General features: G+C 42.9%; 2 protein-coding genes across 2 annotated transcripts in view; one reads left to right on the top strand and one right to left on the bottom strand.

Moving 5' to 3' along the window:
• Window positions 1–15,098, top strand: part of si:ch211-126c2.4 (mucin-2) — a 62,398-nt gene extending 47,300 nt beyond the window's left edge. Inside the window, exon 9 of the mRNA XM_063189662.1 lies at window positions 14,719–15,098. Within this exon, the coding sequence (XP_063045732.1) occupies window positions 14,719–14,728 (10 nt within the window). The 3' untranslated portion in view covers window positions 14,729–15,098. The remainder of the gene's footprint in view (window positions 1–14,718) is intronic.
• A 3,273-nt stretch (window positions 15,099–18,371) lies between these two features.
• On the bottom strand, window positions 18,372–22,343 carry LOC134439848 (uncharacterized). Its single transcript, XM_063189751.1, has 2 exons — window positions 22,038–22,343; window positions 18,372–19,399 (listed from the first exon to the last, which is right to left on the bottom strand). The coding sequence occupies exons 1-2, from the start codon at window positions 22,100–22,102 to the stop codon at window positions 18,643–18,645; spliced, it is 822 nt and encodes a 273-aa protein (XP_063045821.1). The 5' UTR covers window positions 22,103–22,343; the 3' UTR covers window positions 18,372–18,642.
• Window positions 22,344–22,613: the final 270 nt, after the last annotated feature.

The raw sequence follows: 22,613 nt of genomic DNA, 5'->3' as shown, positions 1-22,613 counted from the left end.
GTTAAACGATAGACGTATGTCTGTGACTGTGTCGTGTCCACTTGTAGGAGAGAACACGAGTGCGTGTAGGAATCGGGGACGTTTTTTAAATCAATGGTAAGCGTGTGCCTGGCACCGCACATCGAGAAGCAAAAAAGTACCGGTAGCCATAGGTTTTCAAAACGGTAGAACACAAGAGGTAGACTACAGGATGAATAGTGAAAAACATACAAAATAACCAACAACTACTAGTTTTCTCCCTCTGATTGCTATGACCAGTGCATTATTTTTTTAAATGTCAGAAATACTGCAAGCAATGCGCACCAGTGCTTTCACCAGAACAGTGTTTGCCCATTCTGATGGGAAAGAAAAATATAGCCTACTACTAAAAAAAACCCATAATGGGATCACTGTATCAACGCATTGCAATTCCAACTCAATAATTCTATGATATCAGCTAGACCATTTTGAAGCAACACTCATTGTGAATCCATTCTGCATAATGTTGTGAACAATTCATAAATAATGGGTAGATATAAGAGGAAATAACCAAAACATGAACCAAATTGCAGTTCAATGTTTGCAGTCTGATATAGTATCCATTATCCCTCCATTCTCGGCCATTTCTAGTCAATCTGGTGGCCTAGGCCTGCCCCTTTCCCTCTTTCCTTTTTCTTGTATTTAGAAATTGGCATCTGTAAACATAGCATTGTAGGCCTACATCTGATTGAGCACATCTGATCTAGTACCTACAGGTACATTCATACTGAGTGTGTATATAGGCCTACTGAGTGTATAATGAATATTCATTGTTAATGTGAAGTGTAAAGTTTTATGTTGGTTGAAGTTCTGATTTTGTGGCACTTTTTGGTTTTACTGGCGCCCTCAAGACATAGGCCTATTCTGCTCTAGGCGACTGCCCTGTCTGCCTATGCCTAGTGTTGGCTCTGGCACTGTTCCTTGAATAAAACCAGTGTATGTTTCGTTATGAGGGCAGAGCCTGGCTACATTGGTTTTCGTTGGGTTACGGAGTGATACTCGATCGGGTGCCTAACCGGTAAAAAAAGTTCAGTCAGATGACTTTTTTTTGCTTTAATCCCTGTGCTACTGACTTTGCCAATGTGCCAATGTCAAAGACCTTGTGTCTCTGTATAAGTGTAGGCCAGACCTACTTAATTGTCATTGTCAATGTATTACACAGAGGATTAAATTGCATTTCATCAGGCACCAAAACTATCAGCCTACTGTAGGTAGCTGTTCACCAGTTTTACAACATAGTGTTGCAATGACCGTTTTCTTTTTTGGTGCCCACAGCGACCCAATTCTATTTCCAGTAATCCGGCACTATTACAGGAAATAGGGCAATTTGAGCAACTCTAGTTTCTTAATCATCTAAGTAACAGTTAAATAACCAACCTGGTCTGGATACTTGTCATGGCGGGGTACGGCATCATTAGAAGGCATATAAATAGCACACACCAGGTTTATACAGTCATGTTGGCATGCCATTTTATGCCATGTGACAGGTTAAGGATAGGGATTTATTTGTTCAGGGCACTGTTATATAGTTCACACTGCATGAAAAGAGGGATTTCTGTAGCAGAAACAAAACTTACAGAAAAGAAAAGTTGCCCGTGTGAGGTTTGTCAGTCTAAACTAGTGATGGGCAAAATGGATTCATTACTTACAATCTAGGGTGGCATATTCCAAATGACCTTGTTTTACCTGTCCAATTCAACCAGGTGATCATTTAACTAGCCAATCACCTGGCTGAATTAGTAGAGCAATATTCATTGATCCCAGAGGAAATAAAGATGTCAAGCAGCATGGATAGATCCACAGTAAACAATACACCCTTGGTCTCCAAACAAAGGCCCGCGGGCCAAATCCGTCCCGGACAGTTCAAGCATTTGGCCCGCCATGAGGTCAGAACAACTGAAAACATAATTGTGTGTAATTATCAATCACTAAAACTTCAGTGGGTCATATCTCTCCGAAGCATTTACAGAGAGTTAGATCTTGTGCTAACAGTCTCATAAGAGACATTGAAAAGAAGGGAAAACGGAAAAGTGAAAATCGGTTCTCTGTCCAGACATCTAACTTGTTTCATATTGGGTTGGGGCGTTGGTTTGGCGTGCAGCCTCACTTGCTCATACAAGTTATTGCACAGCAAATTAAACATAACACACGTATAGGCTACATACATTTAGCCATAGACGGACATCACACACACACACACACACACCTACACATACACAATTGAATGACACACACAAAAATGTCAAAAATGTTTTCCCTTTTACACAGCGTTTGAGAATAATCTACTTGTCTGGTAAAAGAGAGGTGACTACAGGGTTTTCGGTACATTTTATATCTAGGCTAGTGGGGGAGACATTTTCCTTTGACAGTTGTTGTGATCCTTACTCAACATTTACACTCTATGAGCAATATACAACACTACTACAAATTTTCCCCCTGGGGATAATAAAGTACACTCTGACTCTGACTCTCTACCGTTGCAATTCATAATCATAGCACGCCTCTTTCAAAGTTGAACTGACATTGGACTTGTTTGGGTCCCGTAACAGTTGCACAGCGTTCCTTGTTATGTGGTGTGAACATTTTATCTACAATTTACACTAGACTTACAGGCCAAAGCTGCTGTTTAAACTCAGCAAACCTCACACACTCATCTTTCTGAGTTGCATTTACAGTTCCATCACTTCCCCCCCTTACTTTAAATCACACTAGCACCTTGGTTTACCTCACTTGAATAAGTGCATGTGCGTGCGTCTGTGTCTCTGTCTGTGTCTCTGTCTGTGTCTCTGTCTGTGTCTCTGTCTCTGTGTTAGGCCAGGACACGAATCTTACCCAGACAAATTGTGGGTGTGGGGGCGCTTTCGCTTCCACTTATTTACATGTAGATTCCCTTCGATGTAAATCTCCACATGTGAGAGGTAGTGTATGTGTGCGCGTATGCTGAATAGGGGGACAGGGCTGGGGACATAGAAGGGCCATCTCTCTCCTTCCGCCATGTGTTGTGTGTGTGGCCTCTCACAAGTCAAACTTGGGGGCCCTGTCCCAATTAGAAAGTTAACGTCCCATGGGCCAGTGTCTATAGCCAAGCGCACAAATGCCAAACACAGTGCATTGTGGGATGTGAAAAAAGGGGCAATTTTGAAACAGTGGCCCTCACATCCCCCCCACCCACCAAAAAAAGAGAAGAACGGGGGAAAAAGCACTTCTGGATTTTCAGTCATGCCCCCTGCCTTTCTGCCTGGCTGCCTTAATTGATTTGTTCCAAGAAGTGCTGCACAGGGCTCTCTCAGTGGCCGCAATGCTAATTGGCATGGTAACCTAGCAGCCGGCTAAGAATGGGGTGGTTACACAGAGACAAGAGCTCTCAAGGCCAGCAAGCCGCGTGTTTGTGCAAGCGAGCGTATGTGTGTGCTTGTGCGTGCGTGCGTGCATGCGCGCGTATGCGCGTGTGTCTGTGCGCGCGTGCCTGTGCGTCATCCTACGTATAAGAGACTGTGTGTGTGTGTATGAGAGAGAGGTGGGGGGAGAAGCGAGAGAGAGAACATAGACTGTTATGGTATAAAGTAGGAAAAACGCAAGGGTACCACCACAAGAAAGGTCATACAGTACAGAGAGAGGATTTGAGGGAGCAAGGAGATGAGCCAAGAAGAGCGTGTCGTGTACACTGTAAAACACTGCAGCCAGCTAAATGTAAAAAAGTGGGTTGTCTTGCTGCCTTAAGTTTGTAAGTTAAGTCCACTTGAGAAAGCCTTGAATTTAGCAAAGCCACAAGTTGAGTTAACAACAGTTACAAACTTAAGGCAGTAGGGCAACTTACCTTTTTACTTGCAATTTGTTTCACAGTGCATGAAAGACTGTTGTTGTGACTAACCTTAATCTTAAAGGTACACTGTGCAGGAAATGGTCAAAAAAGGTACTGCAACTATGCTGCTCATTGAAACTGGGCTGCCTATTGCCAAAATTGATATTTACATGAAAGTTTATTAAGTAATAAACATATATTTTCTAGTATGGTCCAAGTAGAGTCATTTTTGCAGCTAAAAATGGCTATTTTTGGTAATTCAAAATGGCAGACCCTGGAGAAGATCCCCCTTTTCATGTATGAAAAGTGCAATTTTTCCAGTCATAATGAATACTTGAATTTGATGGTGGTGGTAAGTATTCGTGAAAAAGCTTATATTAGTGAATGGGCAGCATGAATTCTGGAAATAAACAACTAAAAGTCTCACACAGTGTCCCTTTAAACCTCATCCTCCCTGGGTACCACTCTCCTGTGTTTGTGTGACTGGTTTACCCGTTCCGTCCCATATGACTGTGACTCATGGTGGTTAGCTACCGGAACTGGGTAGATGATGTTGTTTATGTCCATTTCTTCTGCACATGGTCTTGTTCATGTCTGTGGATATTCTGCCAGTTAGTCAGGAGTCTGTGGCTCATCTCTTGAATGTTTGATGTTGAGTGAGTGTGTTAGTTGTGGTGGTGCATCCTCATGTGACATTCATCTGTGTGTGGGAACCCTGTGTCTCTACATGCACACGCGTAGAGTGAAACTTCTGTTACATTACAAAAATGTTTCAATAGCTTTAAATATTCCTCATCATACTTCTGCTTGCCACTAGTTTATTTGAAGATTACAGTCACAATCCCGAATGTTTGGAGATCCATCCCTGACCCCTAGTGACGACATTGTGCACATGGTACAAATATCCTGCCTTGCACTAGATAATCCTACCCTGAGCTTGTCATGTGGCCACAATGGATGACCAATGAATGTTGTTTTAGCATATTCTAAATAAATTGTACAGAAATATATATTCCTATAGTCTTGCAACAGTCGTCAGTCTCTGGAAAAGCTGGAGACTGTGAGTTAGAACCACAACCTATTAACAAGCAAATAGCAGGGTGAACTACAAACCGGAAAGGCTAAAGCCAATCTGGTACTGCCAGGGCAGCACTCAAAGACAGCAATGGAGGTGACAGGTGTTCATTTAGACCACAGCCAAACTATCCTTTGGCTGACCAGACCAGGCTGCAATATTCCCTTCTGCAATATTCCCACCTGCAGGCCAAGTATGAGCATTGCAGGCAAGTGCATATAGTTCAGGCTGGGTGCCGCATGACCAATATGTGACCCTCCACAAGAAAACAGGCCAAAATCCCGGAGGCGTATTGACCTTATCAACATCAAATTCTTAGAGAAAATGGAGAATTCGGCTCCGAAAGGTCCTCTTACCCATAGCAAAGGTATGAAGCTAACCCTTTTAAAGACAAATGGTGACTTTAGATAAACCAGTGTAGTAGCTTCTTCAAAATCTAAGCAAATCTTGAAAACAAAAAGAAAATCCCAAACAATGGAGAGAAAAAATTGTTTGCGATTTTCTCAGTTTCATCTTGGCCTGCTTGTGGCCTGTTCTCATGTGGCTAGTCACATATTACATACATTACATTACATTACATATTTATGGCTTCAGGATCAATGTAGGTTTGGGTGGATTACTCAGGAACTTCAGTCATGGATGAGGGTAGGAGACCTCCCACATTCCTCCTACTATGGTATTCGAACCTGGTTATCTATATACAAGATACAGAGTAGAAAAGGAAAGTTACTGCAAACATAAGGTGAACAGTGGTACATAAAAGAGAAATAACTAACATGCTCTGGTCAATATTATTATTACAAAAAAATATAGCATTTTTTGACAATGTGGACATTTTGGGTCCAAATTCCTTAGCTGACCATGAACACACACACACACACACACACACACACACATTGCTATTGCTTTTCCCCTCTCTCTATCTCTCCCTATCTCTATCTCTCTATCTCTAGTGTAAATTCCGTCCTTTTGCACCTTCATCTGCATCTAAACACGTCTAGCAAAGACTTCATGGAAAGAATTCAAAGAATTCATTCATAAAAGACAGTACTCGAGGGTTTAAGCCAAGGTGCTCACATATATGGTAATCGCACAAAGTTCACTGACACAGCAACCCTCCACTGCTTTCTCACTCTGCTCATGCCTGTTCTCTGGAACTGTTTCACTCCAGCCACGGCTGACAGTTACCAGTAAATACTGTAACTGTGGTCAGGGGGGGCAGCTGACAGCTTTGTCCAGGACGGGGACAAAGTCATCTGAAGAGCCCCCTTACCAAATAGGCTACTGTCGAAAAGAGCTCTCAGTGCAGCTCTCAGGTCCCTGATACAGTTTTTTTGACTTTGATATTCATTTACATTGTTGTTTGAAGGATATTTAATCAAAAATATTTTTTGAGAGTTTTTCCTAAAAAAAATAAATTCTATAATGTGCTTATGGCTTGCTAGATGCCCTGATCCTGGGGCCTTGGATTTAAATTTTTTTTAAAAAAAAAACCATATCCACTTCCTTTGCACCCAGGGCTCTAAATGAACACCTGCCAATTTCAGAATGGCCACTTTTGACCCATTAGTGAGACTGTATTTGGCTATTGCTAACATCTACTAGCCATTTTGGTTGGTGATGTAGAAACAGGTTAAAACAGGGTTTTAAATTTTAAAATGTTTTTCAAGATATAATTTATGGTATACAATTATGCATGCCTGCATTCTCAACAGCAGGGGGCAGTACTGATTCTAAGTGTACTCGGACCAGTGAGGCTAACGTGATGTGTATTGGAGCTGCTCCACTAATTAAATAAAACAATGTGACCTTTATCAAGCCCTTAATGATTCTGATATCATAATCTGCGAGAAGAAAAACAGTATGGCCCACTTGATTGCTGAGACTGATTGTTGAGAGTTAAGTGGCCTTCAACCATAAAAGGTGATATTTTAACCCGGCATCAGTGTAACTGACTTTAAAGAATTCAAATGAAGCAACGGAAAATTCACAATGGCTATGTTTGTCCACGGCTATAACCTACTTGACTGATCGCATTTCACATTGGGCTTATATGGTGCTCGTGTTTCTCCTGATGCTGCCCTGTGTTTATTGGCCCGCACGGCAGAACTCACAGATGAGCCACTTACGAGTATCTGTGTGGGAAATCATAACTCATCTACACACACACACACACACACACACACACAGATAGACACACACACATGCATAAACAAACAGTCAAACTGCAGAAAAAAACTCATTCAGTATTGAAGCACGCTGTTCTCCACCTTTACTGATGGTAGTTTATAAGGTCTTATCCACACACAGTACACAAAGAAGTAGCCACTGTATGCACGTGCTTATGTACAATAACACACCCACACACACACACACACACACACACACACACACACACACACACACACACACACACACACAGGCAAATGGTCTTGCATTACTAATGAGACGCCATTATCATTTCCAGCGGTTGCTGGTCACTTAGCCAGTCACTCATTTCCTTTTACTTCTCTCTGTGGAGGCTTCAGGAAGTGTGATGCTCCACTGGCATCCACTGCCTCCACACCCGGGTCATGGACTCAAAGGCCATAATCATCACAATAATCATTACAATCAGCAGCAAGCATCTCTGTCTGCAACATTATTGGCCTTTTCCTCTTTGTCTGAGATGTTTTTTAAATTATTATTATGTAAAGCCATGGAAGATCTCGATGATTGAATTGCGTTGGAACTTGGGATATAGCAGCCTATCTGCTCACCCATGTATGACATGAGACCAGAGGTAGCATAGTTTTCAAATGATAGTTTTTCACATAGTATTTTGCACTTTTAACCCCTTTTTAAGGCTTGTCAATAAAGTGGGTCCCACCAAAATGTGATATTTGCTCTTATCACTGACATTTGGCTAATGTATGTACTCTAAACTTGCATTTTAAAAGAAAATGTGCAACTCACTGAGTGGTTAGTGGTGTTCACTAGACCTGGCTCTGCATACTTCCTGTGACACAGCACAAAATAGATTTGTAGTAGCGATAACTTGCGAAAAAAAAATCCATGACAAGTTTCATCGTGAAATATGGCTTCTGTCGTGTTTTAATTGCACATTTTGAAAAAAAAGTATTGGCTTGTGATGGAAGAACAGAAATGGACCACGGGGCTGTTATTTTAGTGTAATGTCTGAGGTATATGTATAGTTCCAATAGAACTGATCAAGTCAGGTTTCAATTCCCATCTTTAATTATTTTTTAAAAATACTTTTGCTGGGGAGCAGAGTGACTGAAAGCTCTATTCCCCATGGTACTGAGGCGGGCAGAAGGGACAGAGAGGCGGATAGGGGAGGAGGAACGGAGGGAGCGAGAGGGAATAGCAATTTGTAGAAGAGTAGTCAGGGCCAAGATTGTGGATAGCCTTGAAGATGTGGAGGAGTATTTTATTGAATGATTTCTAAATTTGATAGGGAGCCAGTTAGTAGAGCGGCTACAAGGCCAATTTGGCTTGAATCGTGCAAATTATGATACAAGCATGAAACTTGGCAGGTATGTGCTTAAGACCAATACAATCAAATCTACCTGATTGGCCACTTGAAATGGCGGCCATTTTCCAAGATGGCCGCCAAAAAGGGCTCCAGAAATGGATTTATTGCATAGAATTGACCTAGAAATTTATGATGAAAGCATGAAAATCAACATGTATGTGTTTAAGACATATACGATCAAATCTACCTGATTGGCCACTTGAAATGGCGGCCATTTTCCAAGATGGCTGCCAAAAAAGACCCCAGACATTGATTTATTGCATAGAATTGACCTAGAAAATTATGATACAAGCATGAAATTCAACATGTATGTGCTCAAGACCAATATGATCAAATCTACCTGATTGGCCGCTTGAAATGGTGGCCATTTTCCAAGATGGCTGCCAAAAAGACACCAGAAATTGATTTATTGCATAGAATTGACCTAGAAAATGATGATACAAGCATGAAATTCAGCATGTATGTGCTTAAGATCAATACGATCAAATCTACTAGATTGGCCACTTGAAATGGTGGCCATTTTCCAAGATGGCAGCCAAAAGGACCCCAGACATTGATTTATTGCATAGAATTGACCTAGCAAATTATGATACAAGCATGAAATTCAACATGTATGTGCTTAAGACCAGTGCAATCAAATTTACCCAATTACTCACTTGAAATGGCGGCCATTTTCTAAGATGGCTGCCAAAAAACTAAAAGACCCTAGAAAATAATTTATTGCACAGAATTGTCCAAGCAATTTATGATGAAACTCGGTTTGTATGCGATTAAGACCAATAGGCCTACAATCAAGTCTACTTTATTTGCTACTTAAAATGCTGGCCATTTTCCAAGATGGCAGCCAAAAAGACCCTAGAAATTTGCAAATGTCATATGTGCATATTGCAAATTTGGTGGAAATAATTGTTCACTCTCCTTGAATATGTTAGCATGGATGATGAACTGATACAGATATTAAACATATTCTGCAATGACACATAAGCCACTCACAGTATGACACACAAATAGCATGGTGATGACATGCTAATGCCAGTTCTTAATTCAATATCAATGGAGGCAGTGCCCCCCCACCCCAAAGGTTATGAGATGCTAATAATACGATGACACTGCGGTAATAATATGTCAATAACGGCAATTCGTGGTTCTCTCGATATTGCTGTTAAACAAAAGGTACACCAAAAACAAGCATTGTCATGAATTTAGTTTATTTGCTTTAATTTAGTTTATTTTGACATTAACATGTTTGATTTAACTATCACATAATGGCTTTGGCTTGTCAGCCTGGAACATTCAAAGATAAGAGCCTCCTCCCAGAGGCTGTGGAACATTCTGTGGAACGCAACTTCTCTAGTCAGTTGCGCCCTCTACCCGAGGGTGAGAAGGCTGATCGTGTCAAGACCACCTGGATCCTCGCCTCTCCTAATAGGACGCATTACACGTGTCTCCCTTGGGTCGGTCACCCCTTACTGTGTGTGTCTCATTCGCTCAGCAGGAGCGTGAGTGTCAATTGTGCTGCCTGGAGTGCTGTCCCTGGGTAGGGCGACCGTGGTTAGCTAGACCATACATACTGCTCAACCAGGATGCATGATCGAGGGGAAGTGTATCTTTGATGTCCCCCTTGGACTTTGGGAACCATAGTGTGTGCCCTCAAACGGGTATCTATCGGGGCTGGCTCAGCCAGCTCGCTGTGGTGGTGGTTGCTACTAGGTTCTCCGTCCGCAACTTGGACCTACGGCCCTGGTCTTTTCTGCCAGCACGGTTGCACCTGCAGATGTTGTGTACTGAACATTCTGGAAATTCCCCCTTGTGCCAAGGCCTGGTTTGCTATTGGGGAATACCACTTGATATTGGGGGCCTCGCTACACCTCTGTGGGCTCCACCTGCACATCGGTTACACCCAGACGGGTGGTTTCCGTGCCCTGGGTTCCCTCCACTGCGTGCTCTCCGTGGTATTGGATGTCCGGACGCTGCCTTTGTGCGCCTGGTGCCTAGCCTCTCTTCTTCGGGTTCGGAACTAAGACCCTAGGCCCTTGGGTGGCTGTTGCGTCTCGAGCTGCGCGTTGGGTGAGCATGATACTTATCACTGCTGATGGACGCTGATGGACGCTGCCTCTTCGCCTTCAACAGCTCTGGGCATCGGCAGGAGAATGGTCTGTGCCCCGGCCAAGCTTTTGTTTGCGCATTCTAGGTAAAGGCAACTCAATCGGGAGTTTTTCAATACCCATAGTGGGATGTCGAGTGTTTCGACAGAAAGAGAACTATAGGTTACCGAGGGTAACTCTGGTTCTCTGAGGGAGATGAACGAGACATCTCACTAGATTGCTACACTCACCCACAAGCTCAAAGGCTAGTTACCTCAGATTGAAGCTAGGGCCCAACGTACCTCGGATTTGTCCCCGAGGGGGCGGGATCCCCAGCTGTGCAGCTCATTGGCATGACGGCAAGATTGAAATCAAGTTTTGGCAAATGGTCGCGGGCGTTACCCATAGTGAGATGTCTGGTTCATATGCCTCAGAGAGCCGGGGTTACCCTTGGTAGCCTATAGTTATGTGCCTTTTTGCTTGATTGTATTTCCTTCTATGATGAAATCATTGGAAATTCAAACAGTGAATGTTAACATTGATTTGGGCCACATCTGCTAGATTAATTGCAATTAATGAAGTTCTAGTGTCTTCTTTGATGGCCATCTTTAAAATGCAAATGAGTGGATTTGATTATAGGCCTATTGCTCTTAAGCACAAACACACAAAATTACATACTTGTATCATCATTTTTTTGCTCACCTTTGGGCTAAATTCAGCCTTTTTGTGGCCATATTATAAAATGGCTTCCATTTTAAGTGGCGAGTCAGGAAGATTTGATTGTATTGGTTTTTTTTGCACATTCATGCCAAAATTGATGCTTGTATAATAACTTGCTTGATCAATCCTGTGCAACAAATCCATTTCTATGGTATTTTTTGGCGGCTATCTTGGAAAAATTGCCGTCATTTAAACTGGAAAATTACTTGGAATGTATTGAGTTGGTCTTAAGCACATAACTGCCAAATTTCTTGGTTGTGCTTGTATCATAATTTCCTTTCTCAATTCTGTGCAACAAATCCATTTTTAGATTCTTTCATGGTGGCCATTTTGGAAAATGGCCACCATTGCAAATGGCAAATCAGATAGATTTGATCGTATTGGTCTTAAGCACATACATGTTGAATTTCATGCTTGTATCATACTTTTGTAGGTCAATTTTATGCAATAAATCACTTTCTGGGGTCTTTTTTGGCGGCCATCTTGGAAAATGGCCACCATTTCAAGTGGCCAATCAGGTAGATTTGACCGTATTGGTCTTAAGCACATACATGTTGAATTTCATGCCTGTATCATCATTTTCTAGGTCAATTCTATGCAATAAATCTATTTCTGGGGTCTTTTTTGGCGGCCATCTTGGAAAATGGCCGCCATTTGAAGTGGCCAATCAGGTAGATTTGATTGTATTGGTCTTGAGCACATATATGTTGAATTTCATACTTGTATCATAATTTACAAGGTCAATTACATGCAATAAATCAATTTCTGGTGTCTTTTTTGGCGGCCATCTTGGAAAATGGCCGCCATTTCAAGTGGCCAATCAGGTAGATATGATCATATTGTTCTTGAGCACATACATGTTGAATTTCATGCTTGTATCATAATTTTCTAGGTCAATTCTATGCAATAAATCCATTTCTGGGGTCTTTTTTGGCGGCCATCTTGGAAAATGGCCGCCATTTCAAGTGGCCAATCGGGTAGATTTGATCGTATGGGTCTTGAGCACATACTTGCCGAATTTCACGCTTGTATCATAATTTGCACGATTTTTCCTGTAGCCGCTCTACTAAGTGGAGATGTTTCAGTGCATGGGGTAATGTGGTGACAGGAAGGGGTTTTGGTAATGGTGCGATTAGCTGAGTTCTGGACCAGTTGGAGCTTATGGAGGGATTTTTGAGGGAGACCAAGGAGGAGAGGATTGCAGTAGTCAATGCAGGAGGTGACAAGACTGTGTACAAGGATGGAGGTAGTGTCGGGGATGGGGGAGGGACGCAGATTGTTTATGTTGCGTAGGTGAAAGTATGCAGAACGTGTGGTGTTATTGATATGGGAGAGGAAGTATAGAAAGCTATCAAGGAGGACACCCAAGTTCTTAACTTGAGGGGAGGGGGAGTTAGGAGAGTTGTCCATTGAAAAGGAATGACTGTCTGGTAGCAGGTAGGTGATGAAGAGGAGGGGCCCCAGGGCTTCATTTGAATACGTTGAGTACGGCCAGGGAGATATGAGTGGAACAGGTTAAGAGTTGTGTCAGTTATCCCAGAGGAGGAGAGTCTATGGAGGGAGGATGGAGTGATATAGGGTGTCAAAAGCTGCAGTGAGGTCAAGGAGAATGAGAATGGAAAGTAGGCCAGCTGCCATGAGGAGGTCATTAGTGATTTTTATGAGAGCAGTTTCTGTGCTATGTCCGGGGCAAAAAACAGACTGGAAGTGTTCATAGAGGGAGATGTGAGTTAGATGGAAGTGGAGTTGAGAAGCTACATTTTTTTCTAGGATTTTGGAGATGAATGATAAGTTAGAGATTGGGTGGATGTTGTTATAGTCGGAGGGATCAGAGCAAGGTTTTTTCAATATTGGGGTGACCGCAGCAACTTTGAAAAGAGAGGGAACGGTACCAGTGAAGAGTGAGGAGTGGATGATGGCAGAAATTATGGGAAGGAGAGAGGGGAGGCAGGATTTGACAAGGGTTGTGGGGAGGGGATCAAGCTGATGGGTGGAGGGCATGGACTTGCAGATGAAGCCAGAATTGAGGGGTGTTCCAGGTGGGCAGTTTGTGAAAAGGTGACAGACTGAGTTTTAACAGGAGACATGCAACTCAGGATGTTGTTGTGAAGAGCATTGTTATACAAAGTGACTCTATCACCAATTAATGTGCATCTATATATATAATGCACAGATGGGTCGACAGGTTTCACTATAGAATCTGTTGTATAGTGTAGCATTACTCTCTCATCCTTTTTTTCTGCATCCAAACACATCTGGCAAGAGAGCCAAATAATCTGTGGAACATTTGATACTGTAATTTAGGAATTACGCCAAGGTCGATGCATACTGTATATGGTAATCACCTTGACTTCCTCACACAAGACATACCTCGGACTCTCTACATCCACTCCAGATGTTTCTGACTTCAGCTCATTATTGGGTGTCTGGAAGTCATCACAGGTAGTCATGCTTATGTGCGTGACCTGCGCGGAAAAGCTACACCAAAGATCCTCTTCCTCTGATAATCTTTTCAATTGGAACCTGTGACTGAACATTACTCATAGAGGGCCACACACTCACACACACACACACACACACATTGAATCCCTCTGCGTGTGGGTGGTTTGGGGATACCCTCAGCCTGTCTGACGTCAGGTGGGAGATATTTGAAACCCTGTAATCAAGGTGGCAGCGCTACTCAAGTGAGTGGGAGTCATGCTGCAACCCCTCAAACGGCCTCTCAACCAGCACCACCCCCAGCAGCTGGCTTGCCTGTCCAGGCCCGTCCTATCCAAGAAGATTGTGTAATGTCTGATAGTATCGATGGAATTGATTTGATTTTGACTGCAATCCGATTCCAATCCTTGAGAAGAGTCAAACAGACACCCACAAACAGACACCCACACACATACAAACACATACAGTACACACAACAGACATGGGCAAAGACAAATTATAAATAAATGTGGAAAGTAGGGAAAGACACGTGTGAACAAAACCATGTGCACTGCAAGTGCTGATTTGCTGGTCAACTGTGGTGCTCTTGTGCACATGACAAAAGGACTTGTCTGCTCTGTTCAAACAGCTTCCTCCTCTAACAAACAATGTTGCCATACGGGGAATGGAAAACAAGTTACATGCAACAGCTGCTGACTGGCTGGATAACATTTTGTACACCAGCTGTATACAGTACTGTCAACATTTAAATGCATGCGCACAGTCTATTTTTGAAGCTGCCCACAGTTTTTAAGAAGGTGAACAAACCTGCATGCAAACCCTCTGCAGTATTTTGAGTCGCTGTGCGCCATTAAAGAAAAAAACGTAGACAAAAAGTACATTACTGAAGCGCATGCCATCCTCAGTGTTCACCAGTGAACATGTTTAAGTAAATGAAATGCAAAATTCATGTTTTCATGTTTTGACTTGAGAGTAACCCGTCTATTCACTAACATTTATTTGTTTTCACTGAAAAACATGTTTTTTTCCTTATCTTGTTTTTCAGCACACGGTAGGAAGAGTGACCACCAGTTCTGCAGTGTACAATTCGGGCAGACGGCAGCAAAACCAGCAAAGTTAACCAGCACGCCACCAGTAACCCATATGTAAGCAGAAGTGGTCTCACCGCTTAACCAACAGCTTGCTCTCTAACGTGTGAAAAGATGGAGGGGATGAAACACCCCATATGTTGTTTTTTTTAATGCGTCTCTCTCTCTCTCTCTCTCTCTCTCTCTCTCTCTCTCTCTCTCTCTCTCTCTCTCTCTCTCTCTCTACTTACTCACTCACTTACACATGCGCACACACACACACACACACAGTGTTAAATGTAATCTTACTATCTTACACGAAATGGCTGTCACAGAGAATGTCATGCTCTGTGATGAGACGTATGTGTTTAACCCATTGATGCCTGATGTTGCATTGTGCAACATTGGCCCTGGCGCCTGGAGCTGCATTACGCAACATTCAGGCTCATGAGATTTCAGTCAACTTTATTAAGAATCCCTGTTTGTTTGAGATGAATGAACACATTCTAATGAAAGATGAGGGTCTTAGCATTTAAATACAACTTAATGCATATTTCTATGTGCTTCAGAAGCTGAGATATTTAGGTTTTTATAGGCTGAGGGCAACTTTTCTCAAAAAGGGCTCAGGCATTCAGCACCCTTTTTTGCAGGTGCCTTAGGCGTCAATGGATTAAGCAGAAGTGAATTTTAAAGCACACTATCTTTGATGCTGCAATTGTGTATAGAATGAAAGTTTATTAAAATAAAAATGAAGCTGTATTTACATGCCATGTATGTCATATTTTTTTACACCTCAGCAAGCTTAATTACAGTCTCCAATTCTAAATGGTTTTCTGCTCTTTTGGTAAAAGGTGATGCCCTAGTAGGATGGGATGGCATCAAGTGTCTTGTGTGGTAGCAGTTTGGAGCAGGTAGATTACATTACATTACATTACATTACATTACATTGCACTTAGCTGACGCTTTCATTTTATTCAAAGCGACTTACAGTTATTATTTGTCAGGGTATTGGTTACAGTCCCTGGAGCAATATGGGGTTAGGTGCCTTGCTCAAGGGCACTTCAGATTGAAAGACCAAGTCTCTAACCACTAGGCCACGGCTGCCCCCCATAGATCAGCTTCTATGTTGATGATTGGGGTTGTTCAAATCTTAGCACATAAATCATGGCCTAACTATCCAGAGCTATGGAATTTAGAGTTGTGACAACCAGGGTACAGTAAGTAGGTTGGTGACGTGATTCACAGATATTCAAATAATTCTAGACCACTGCTCTCTTTTTGCTGGAGACTAACACACCACATAACGAGCAAAGATGACATTAAAAAAAAAGAATTACAAAGAATTATATTTAGCTTAACTGCACTTTCTCTGTTTGATGCTCACTTCCTGGAGCTATTTTGGAACTATGCGTATGAGTGCGTTTTAATATGCGACCTTGCCTCCTCCACTTGCGCTTGTCTCCTCGTCCCGCCTCCTGGCCCCTCCTCCGTGGAGAAAACGATAAAGTTTCCCAGCTGTCAGCCTAGCCACAACAACTTTTGAGGGACTGTTTTTCATTCACCATCCCAATTGCAAATGAGAAAAAGACTCTACAATTGAGCTTTTGCAAGATATTGAAATATAATGCTGTTGTCAGTGATGTCATCATGACGAGAAGCAAGTGGAGGAGGCAAGGTTGCATATTAAAACGCACTCTATGTCTCCGATGGCGCACTTGAGCACTTTGGGCACTACGTTTCAGTGCGTAGGGCGCTCTCGCTGAATTTTTTTTTTAAGTCAGTGCACTGAAAGCGCCCAGATGATGCCCTAACAATGGCAGAAAACGAATTGCTTTAACGATGGACACTGCACGTCAACTGGTCGCCATGTTGATAATGAAATGGAAGAAGTGTGGCATTCAGTTCAGTTCAGCTTGGTCAACAGTCTCCTAATTCTGTTAGTAATGTTGTTGATACACCAACCTTTTCAGGCCAAGCCAAGTATTATATGCGAAATAGCTGTCAGTTGGGATGAAGGAAAGGTAAATACAAGCACGACACGCTGTGCAATGTAAACAGCAGCCAACAGATATTTTGGTGAGCTAATGCTATGCTCACCCGTCACTTCCAGTGAGGGCACAGTACATAGTGCTCAAACTTTTAACAGTATGCGCTAAAGACCCCAGTGCATTGTGAGCACTATGCACTAACCGTCGGTGCACTGACACAAGTTTTCGATATGAGACACAGAGTACTGTACGTTAATGGCGATCTGTGTGTTAAATGCTCCATGAGTCGCCATTTTTTTTTTTTTTAATTGAACTCACAGGTCAATGGGATTCGCATAACTATTACTTCAATCTCTCTGTCCTTAATGTATCTACTCTTATGCTAAGACTAAAATAACCAAAAGCAGAGCCAACCCTTGTCAGATGCCAGCCTGACGCACTGGAAGGCATTATGACGTTCACATTGTTGCGCATTTCCATTGCATAAGACACTTAGTCACGGCAGAGAATGTTAACAAGAAATTGTGTGTGCCTCATTTAATTATTTCTTTGGAAGGACCTGGTCACAGTAAATCGCGCAAACTTTTCCTTGTCATGTATTTTCATCCTGAGACCCTTGGTCCCCTCATTACAGTGATGTGTTATTATATTAACATGACTAACACTGAACTCACTCTAAACAGTGGCCACCCTCCTCGGGCCCAACATGAAATGGTGGATGTCAAACAATTAGCACAATAACGGAGGTTACACGGGTAATAACCAATAGTTTATTTAACTGTACATTGCCCGTACATATTGCATCTTTGTATACTGTTAGGTACATTCACACAGTACATATCGCATGTGCATTTCATCAATTAATTTGCTGCTTAAAAAAATAAAGAGATTGTTAGTATGGAGTATGGACACAGTTCAAAGGCCTGCATTTCATCAAACATGAGGTGTTAGAAACTCGTGAAATGCCATTGTAGCCACAGTCTGTCTAGAGCCTGCCCGTCAAACTGTCACGGCTATGTTTCATCTAGAAACTATTTTGCCAACTACGTACTACATAACCATTCTCTAACGCAAAAGTAAACAAATATGTACGTGCATGTAGTCAAGTACTATTACATGTTGTCACGTCCATACGCACACACCCACTGTGTGTATTATTAATGCCCTAGTGGAGCCCGTCCACATGGCTGCGAAGTGTGTCAGGAGATGAGACATCGAGGCTGAGAAAGAAAAGACGTCTCATTATCTCTCTCAGCCTGGCTCCTTTCGTCAGAGCACAGTGACTGCTTTTTTTTCTCTCACACACACACGCACTCACACACTCGGCTCACAAACACACAAACACACTCTCGCTGTCTCTCTGTCTCCCACACTCTCGCTGTGTTTTTTTTATTGAATACTGTTAATCGGTTTACGAGCAAGAAGCCTGCTATTACTGTAAAGCCCCTGCGCTGTCTCCTACATAAACACATCCACACCCACGCCCACACTGACGCTCCTCTCTGTTCTCTCTGTTCTCTCTCTGTTCTCTCTCTCTCTCTCTCTCTCTCTCTCTCTCTCTCTCTCTCTCTCTCTCTCTCTCTCTCTCTCTCTCTCTCTCTCTCTCTCTCTCTTTCTTTCTCTCACACACACAAACACACACACACAAACACACACACACACTTCCTCTTAAGAAAGAAAATGCCACAGGGATGACATCAGCTTTTGCTCAATGTCGCGGGGCACTTTGAGGAATGGGAAAAAGTGAAACTGCATGCAAACATCAACCAACTCCTCAGGGTTCAGGGTCAATAAATAAACAACCAAGACAACATAAAACAAATAAATAAAAAATACAATAAACACAACACCCCCCTGTCCGGAGCCTGACTATTTTGGTCGTGCAGAAGAAGAAGAAGAAAAAGCAGAAGAGTTCTAGTGGTAGCAGCTCTTCCCCTTCTTCTGCGGTCTACGGTAGAACACTGTGAAGAGTACCCAAGTGTTCATCATCCACAGCAGCGCGAGTAGGCCTTGCTTCACGGCACACATCAATGAGGGTGACAGTAGAGTGACACAAATCTGCATGAAAACCCTCCCCTCTAACCTCCACTCCCCCACATCTGCTACGTTTGACCCACCGCCATCCACCATCACCTCAGCCCCTAAGTGCTGCACCCAGTGTCCCACCAGCTGAACCCCCAGCTGCAATGCCACTCCAGTCCAGATGATAGCGCTGCCGTGGCGAGCGCTCCGCACCGTGCGTAGGTGTCGCGACTCTGAGGCCCAGCGGCTGACCAGCAGCGCCTCCAGGCTCACGCAGCTCAGCAGCAGCATGCTGGCCAGGTGGTGGGCGTCCAGCAGGCCCTCCTTCATCCAGGCCACGGTCTCCACACCGCCGCCCAGGGAGAGGCCCACCTTGCCTGGGCCGAGGCTGTACTCAAGGCCCAGGCTCCAGCGCAGCAGCAGCAGGCCGTCGGCCCACGCCAGCTGGCCCAGCAGCACCGTGGTGGCCTTGCGGGAGAGGCGCGGGGAGGAGAGCAGGAGCAGGGTGTGGAGGCTGGCCAAGGCTCCCACGGCCAGCAGCAGCTCGTTCCCCAGAGGGAGCAACAGGGTCTGGATGTACTTGAGGAGGAGGAAGCGACGCAGAGCACCGTGAGGAGTGGCTGGAGGACTTGCCATAGAGGACAGCTCACTGGTGAGGAGAAAGGAGAACATTCAGGCATTAGTCTGAATTATAACAGCATTATAAGGCGTCAAACATACCAAAGCCGAGACGGACGCGGCCTTTCTGCTTAGTTTCGGCCGGTGTGCCTTTCACACTGACAGCACGGCGTGCGTGGCCAGTCCTGTTCAAAACCCCCCCACAGCCAAAGGTAGCGTGCTACTTTGCCATTCATGAAAAATACGCTCGAGTTCTATTTTCCAAATGCACGACTACCGCCGGTTGGTGTGTAAGGACATGGTGTGTTTCCATGTATTTTCACCGACACCGGTAAAAATCGCGTCCGTCACGCGACGCTTTACCGCCCTGGTGTGTAAGACCCCTACCAACATTGCTGCTAAAGGTGCACTATGTAGGATCGTGGCCAGAGTAGGAATTGTAACTATGCTGCTCAATGAGACTGCTGCCTGTTGCCAAATCTTTTCATAAATAGGCCTATTTACTAAATAACACCAATATTTACTAGTATGACCAAAGTATAGCATGTTTTGCTGCTAAAAATGTCAATGACTAGGCCTACAAAGCGGATTCCAAAAAAGTTGGGACACTTGGTATTTTGTGAATAAAATCAAAATGCTGGCATTTTCAAAACATTCAATCCATGCATAAGATGCACAATGGCACAAGGTCAACATAGGAACAGTTAAAATGAGGCAAAAGCATTGTTTTGAGGGAAATATGTATTAATTTAAAATTCGACCCATGCAACAAATCTCAAAAAAGTTGGGACAGGGCCAAAAAATGTTGTAATAGTTGAATAATTCTAAAAATAACACAAGGAGGAATATTTTGAAAGGAACTATATTGACAGCCAACATGAATGCACAAATAAAATACCATCACATAGAGGCTGTGGCACTCAGATGCGAAGATTTTGAGGGACTAATTACTGATCTATTACACAGAAAGATTGAATTCTCAAAATTGCAGGCATATAAGGCCTATTTCTGTAATTTAGAGTTCTGTGAAATCATTGCACGAGTTATGACATCATGACATACCCATTGTCAATAAGCAAACTATGACACTCCAACAATGACAGCTGTTGAAAAAATGACCATAAACACAACACTTGATCAAGGCACATGATGCAGACATTAAACAGTGCTGGAAGTGGCAAAGCTCATTCTAGATGGACCTAGGAGACATGTGAAACTGTCCTCTGACAGAATTGAAAATATTTCATTCTTTTTTAAAATCATGGAGTCATGCACCCTCCAGGTTATGAAGAAAATGAATACTTCAGCTTGATTTAGTGGTCAGTCTGAAAGACTGCATATATGATGGTGCAGAGGGTGCAGAGATGCCTTGGTTATGGTCTTTTTACTCATGTAGAGCATTAAAATGAATGTTGAATGATACATACAGACTTTAAACAGCAAACATAGCTACCAAGGCATTATATTTTGGAGCACCGCCTTTAGATATTGCCCCATAATGGTGGCAAATTTCAATCTCTACTATGTTCCAACAGTGTGGTTCCATCATAGGAGTAAACAGGTCACAAAATTGTTTTCTTGCAGTCAGGATATGCCACATATTAAGCATAACAAAAAGGTAAACAAGTTGAAGAACACACCTATCAGTTGAGCTGCTGAAATCATGTCTCGCATATCAAAATATCTAATTTTTGAATAGAATTATGCCAACAGTCAAAGTATTTAACTGTTCAGTCTCATCCCCTGTGTTGTGTTTAGTCTTATCCGATATGAAAAGCATTTTATTGGCCCTGTCCCAACTTTTTTGGGATTTGTTGCCAGGGTGAAATTTTAAATGATCACATAATTACCTCAAAACAATAATCTGCTCGACTTTAACAACTGATATGTTGTCTGTACATAATGCTCTACCTTATTAACTTATTAGATGTTTTGAAAATGCCAGCATTTTCATTTTATTCACATAATACAAAGTGTCCCAACTTTTTTGGAATCCGCTTTGTACTTAAAATGTGATGGTAGTGGTAAGTATTTGTTAAAATAGTAACATTGGTAAATGGGCGGCATAAATTCTGGAAATGAACTACTAAAAATATTACACAGTGCACCTTTAAAATGCTATGTTATTCATTTCACTGACTGACTATACAGTATATTTCTGCCACTTCATCTACTCTTATAATAGGCCTATACAAACACCCATATCCTAGTTTCATGTGGTTATTGTGCAAACAAAAGTGTTGCAGTACATGCCTGTTATTGTTTTGTTTTGTGTTGTGTGTGTATGTGTGAAAGTGGGGTTTTTTACGTTTCAATATAGAGAAAAGTTCAAGAAAGGCAGCACTAGGCAGCATAAACAACTTTTACTACCTTGTGAACTCAACATTCCAATCTGATTTTGTATGCCTTGATTCTCTGGAACACTTTTCACATTTCGTGTGTGCTCTTAACCCTAATTATAAACTCATTTCAAAGAACATTTCCGCACAACAACACCATATAAGCCCCTCTCCATATCTTCCAGAACAAATCCAAACAACAGTAACTTCTCCCTCAAAACAAAAGACAGACACACGCGCACACACACAAACACACACACACACAGATGAATTTCTCCCAGTCTGCTGGAGTCACAGCCTGCTCTGAAGACTCCAGACTACAGTACTTACAGCTGTTGGCCGTCTCCCGTCGTCCTGGCGCGGGAAGCTCTCATGTGCGGTAGAGTTCGGCTCATGTTCCCCCTCTCCTGTTCTCCTCTTGCCGCCCGATGTTTACACAGTCTATACTTAACTGTTTGACTGCGAGAGAACAGTAGGTTCAATTGTGGTTGTTTGTTTCCAAGTGTGCGTGTGTGTGTGTGTGTTCTCTCTCAGCTCTATATCAGTGATAGAAACATACCCACACAAGTTAGAGGAGAGTGAGGGAGAAACTGTGTGTGTGTGTGTGTGTGTGTGATGTTTGCCCCGTGTGTTTGTGTTTGTGTGTGTTTATAGGCGCTAGCTTGGTGAGTGGTGATTGGGAAGCGTGTGTGGTGTGTGGTGTGGTGTGGGAGCAGGAGAGGAGCGGAGCGTAGCCCCTTGGCTGCCGTCTGCCTACCGCTCAGATCCCTGACTCATCATCAACAGCTCAGGGGGGAAATCCCACCTCCCGTCATGACATCACCCCACACTGCCACACAATGCAGCCTTCGTGTAGTTTTCCACAGACCACCACTACTGTGTGTGTGTGTGTGTGTGTGTGTGTGT

This window comes from Engraulis encrasicolus, chromosome 23 (genome assembly GCF_034702125.1).
Source record: "Engraulis encrasicolus isolate BLACKSEA-1 chromosome 23, IST_EnEncr_1.0, whole genome shotgun sequence".
Lineage (NCBI taxonomy): Eukaryota > Metazoa > Chordata > Actinopteri > Clupeiformes > Engraulidae > Engraulis > Engraulis encrasicolus.
This window is presented reverse-complemented; position numbering and strand designations above follow the sequence as displayed.

Bases quoted from the DNA above. Each gene is read 5' to 3' on its own strand.
- LOC134439848 (XM_063189751.1), bottom strand. From the start codon at position 22,102: ATGAGCCGAACTCTACCGCACATGAGAGCTTCCCGCGCCAGGACGACG. The intron at 19,400-22,037 runs GTAAGTACTGTA...TCTCCTCACCAG, and splicing joins ACGGGAGACGGCCAACAGCT to TGAGCTGTCCTCTATGGCAA.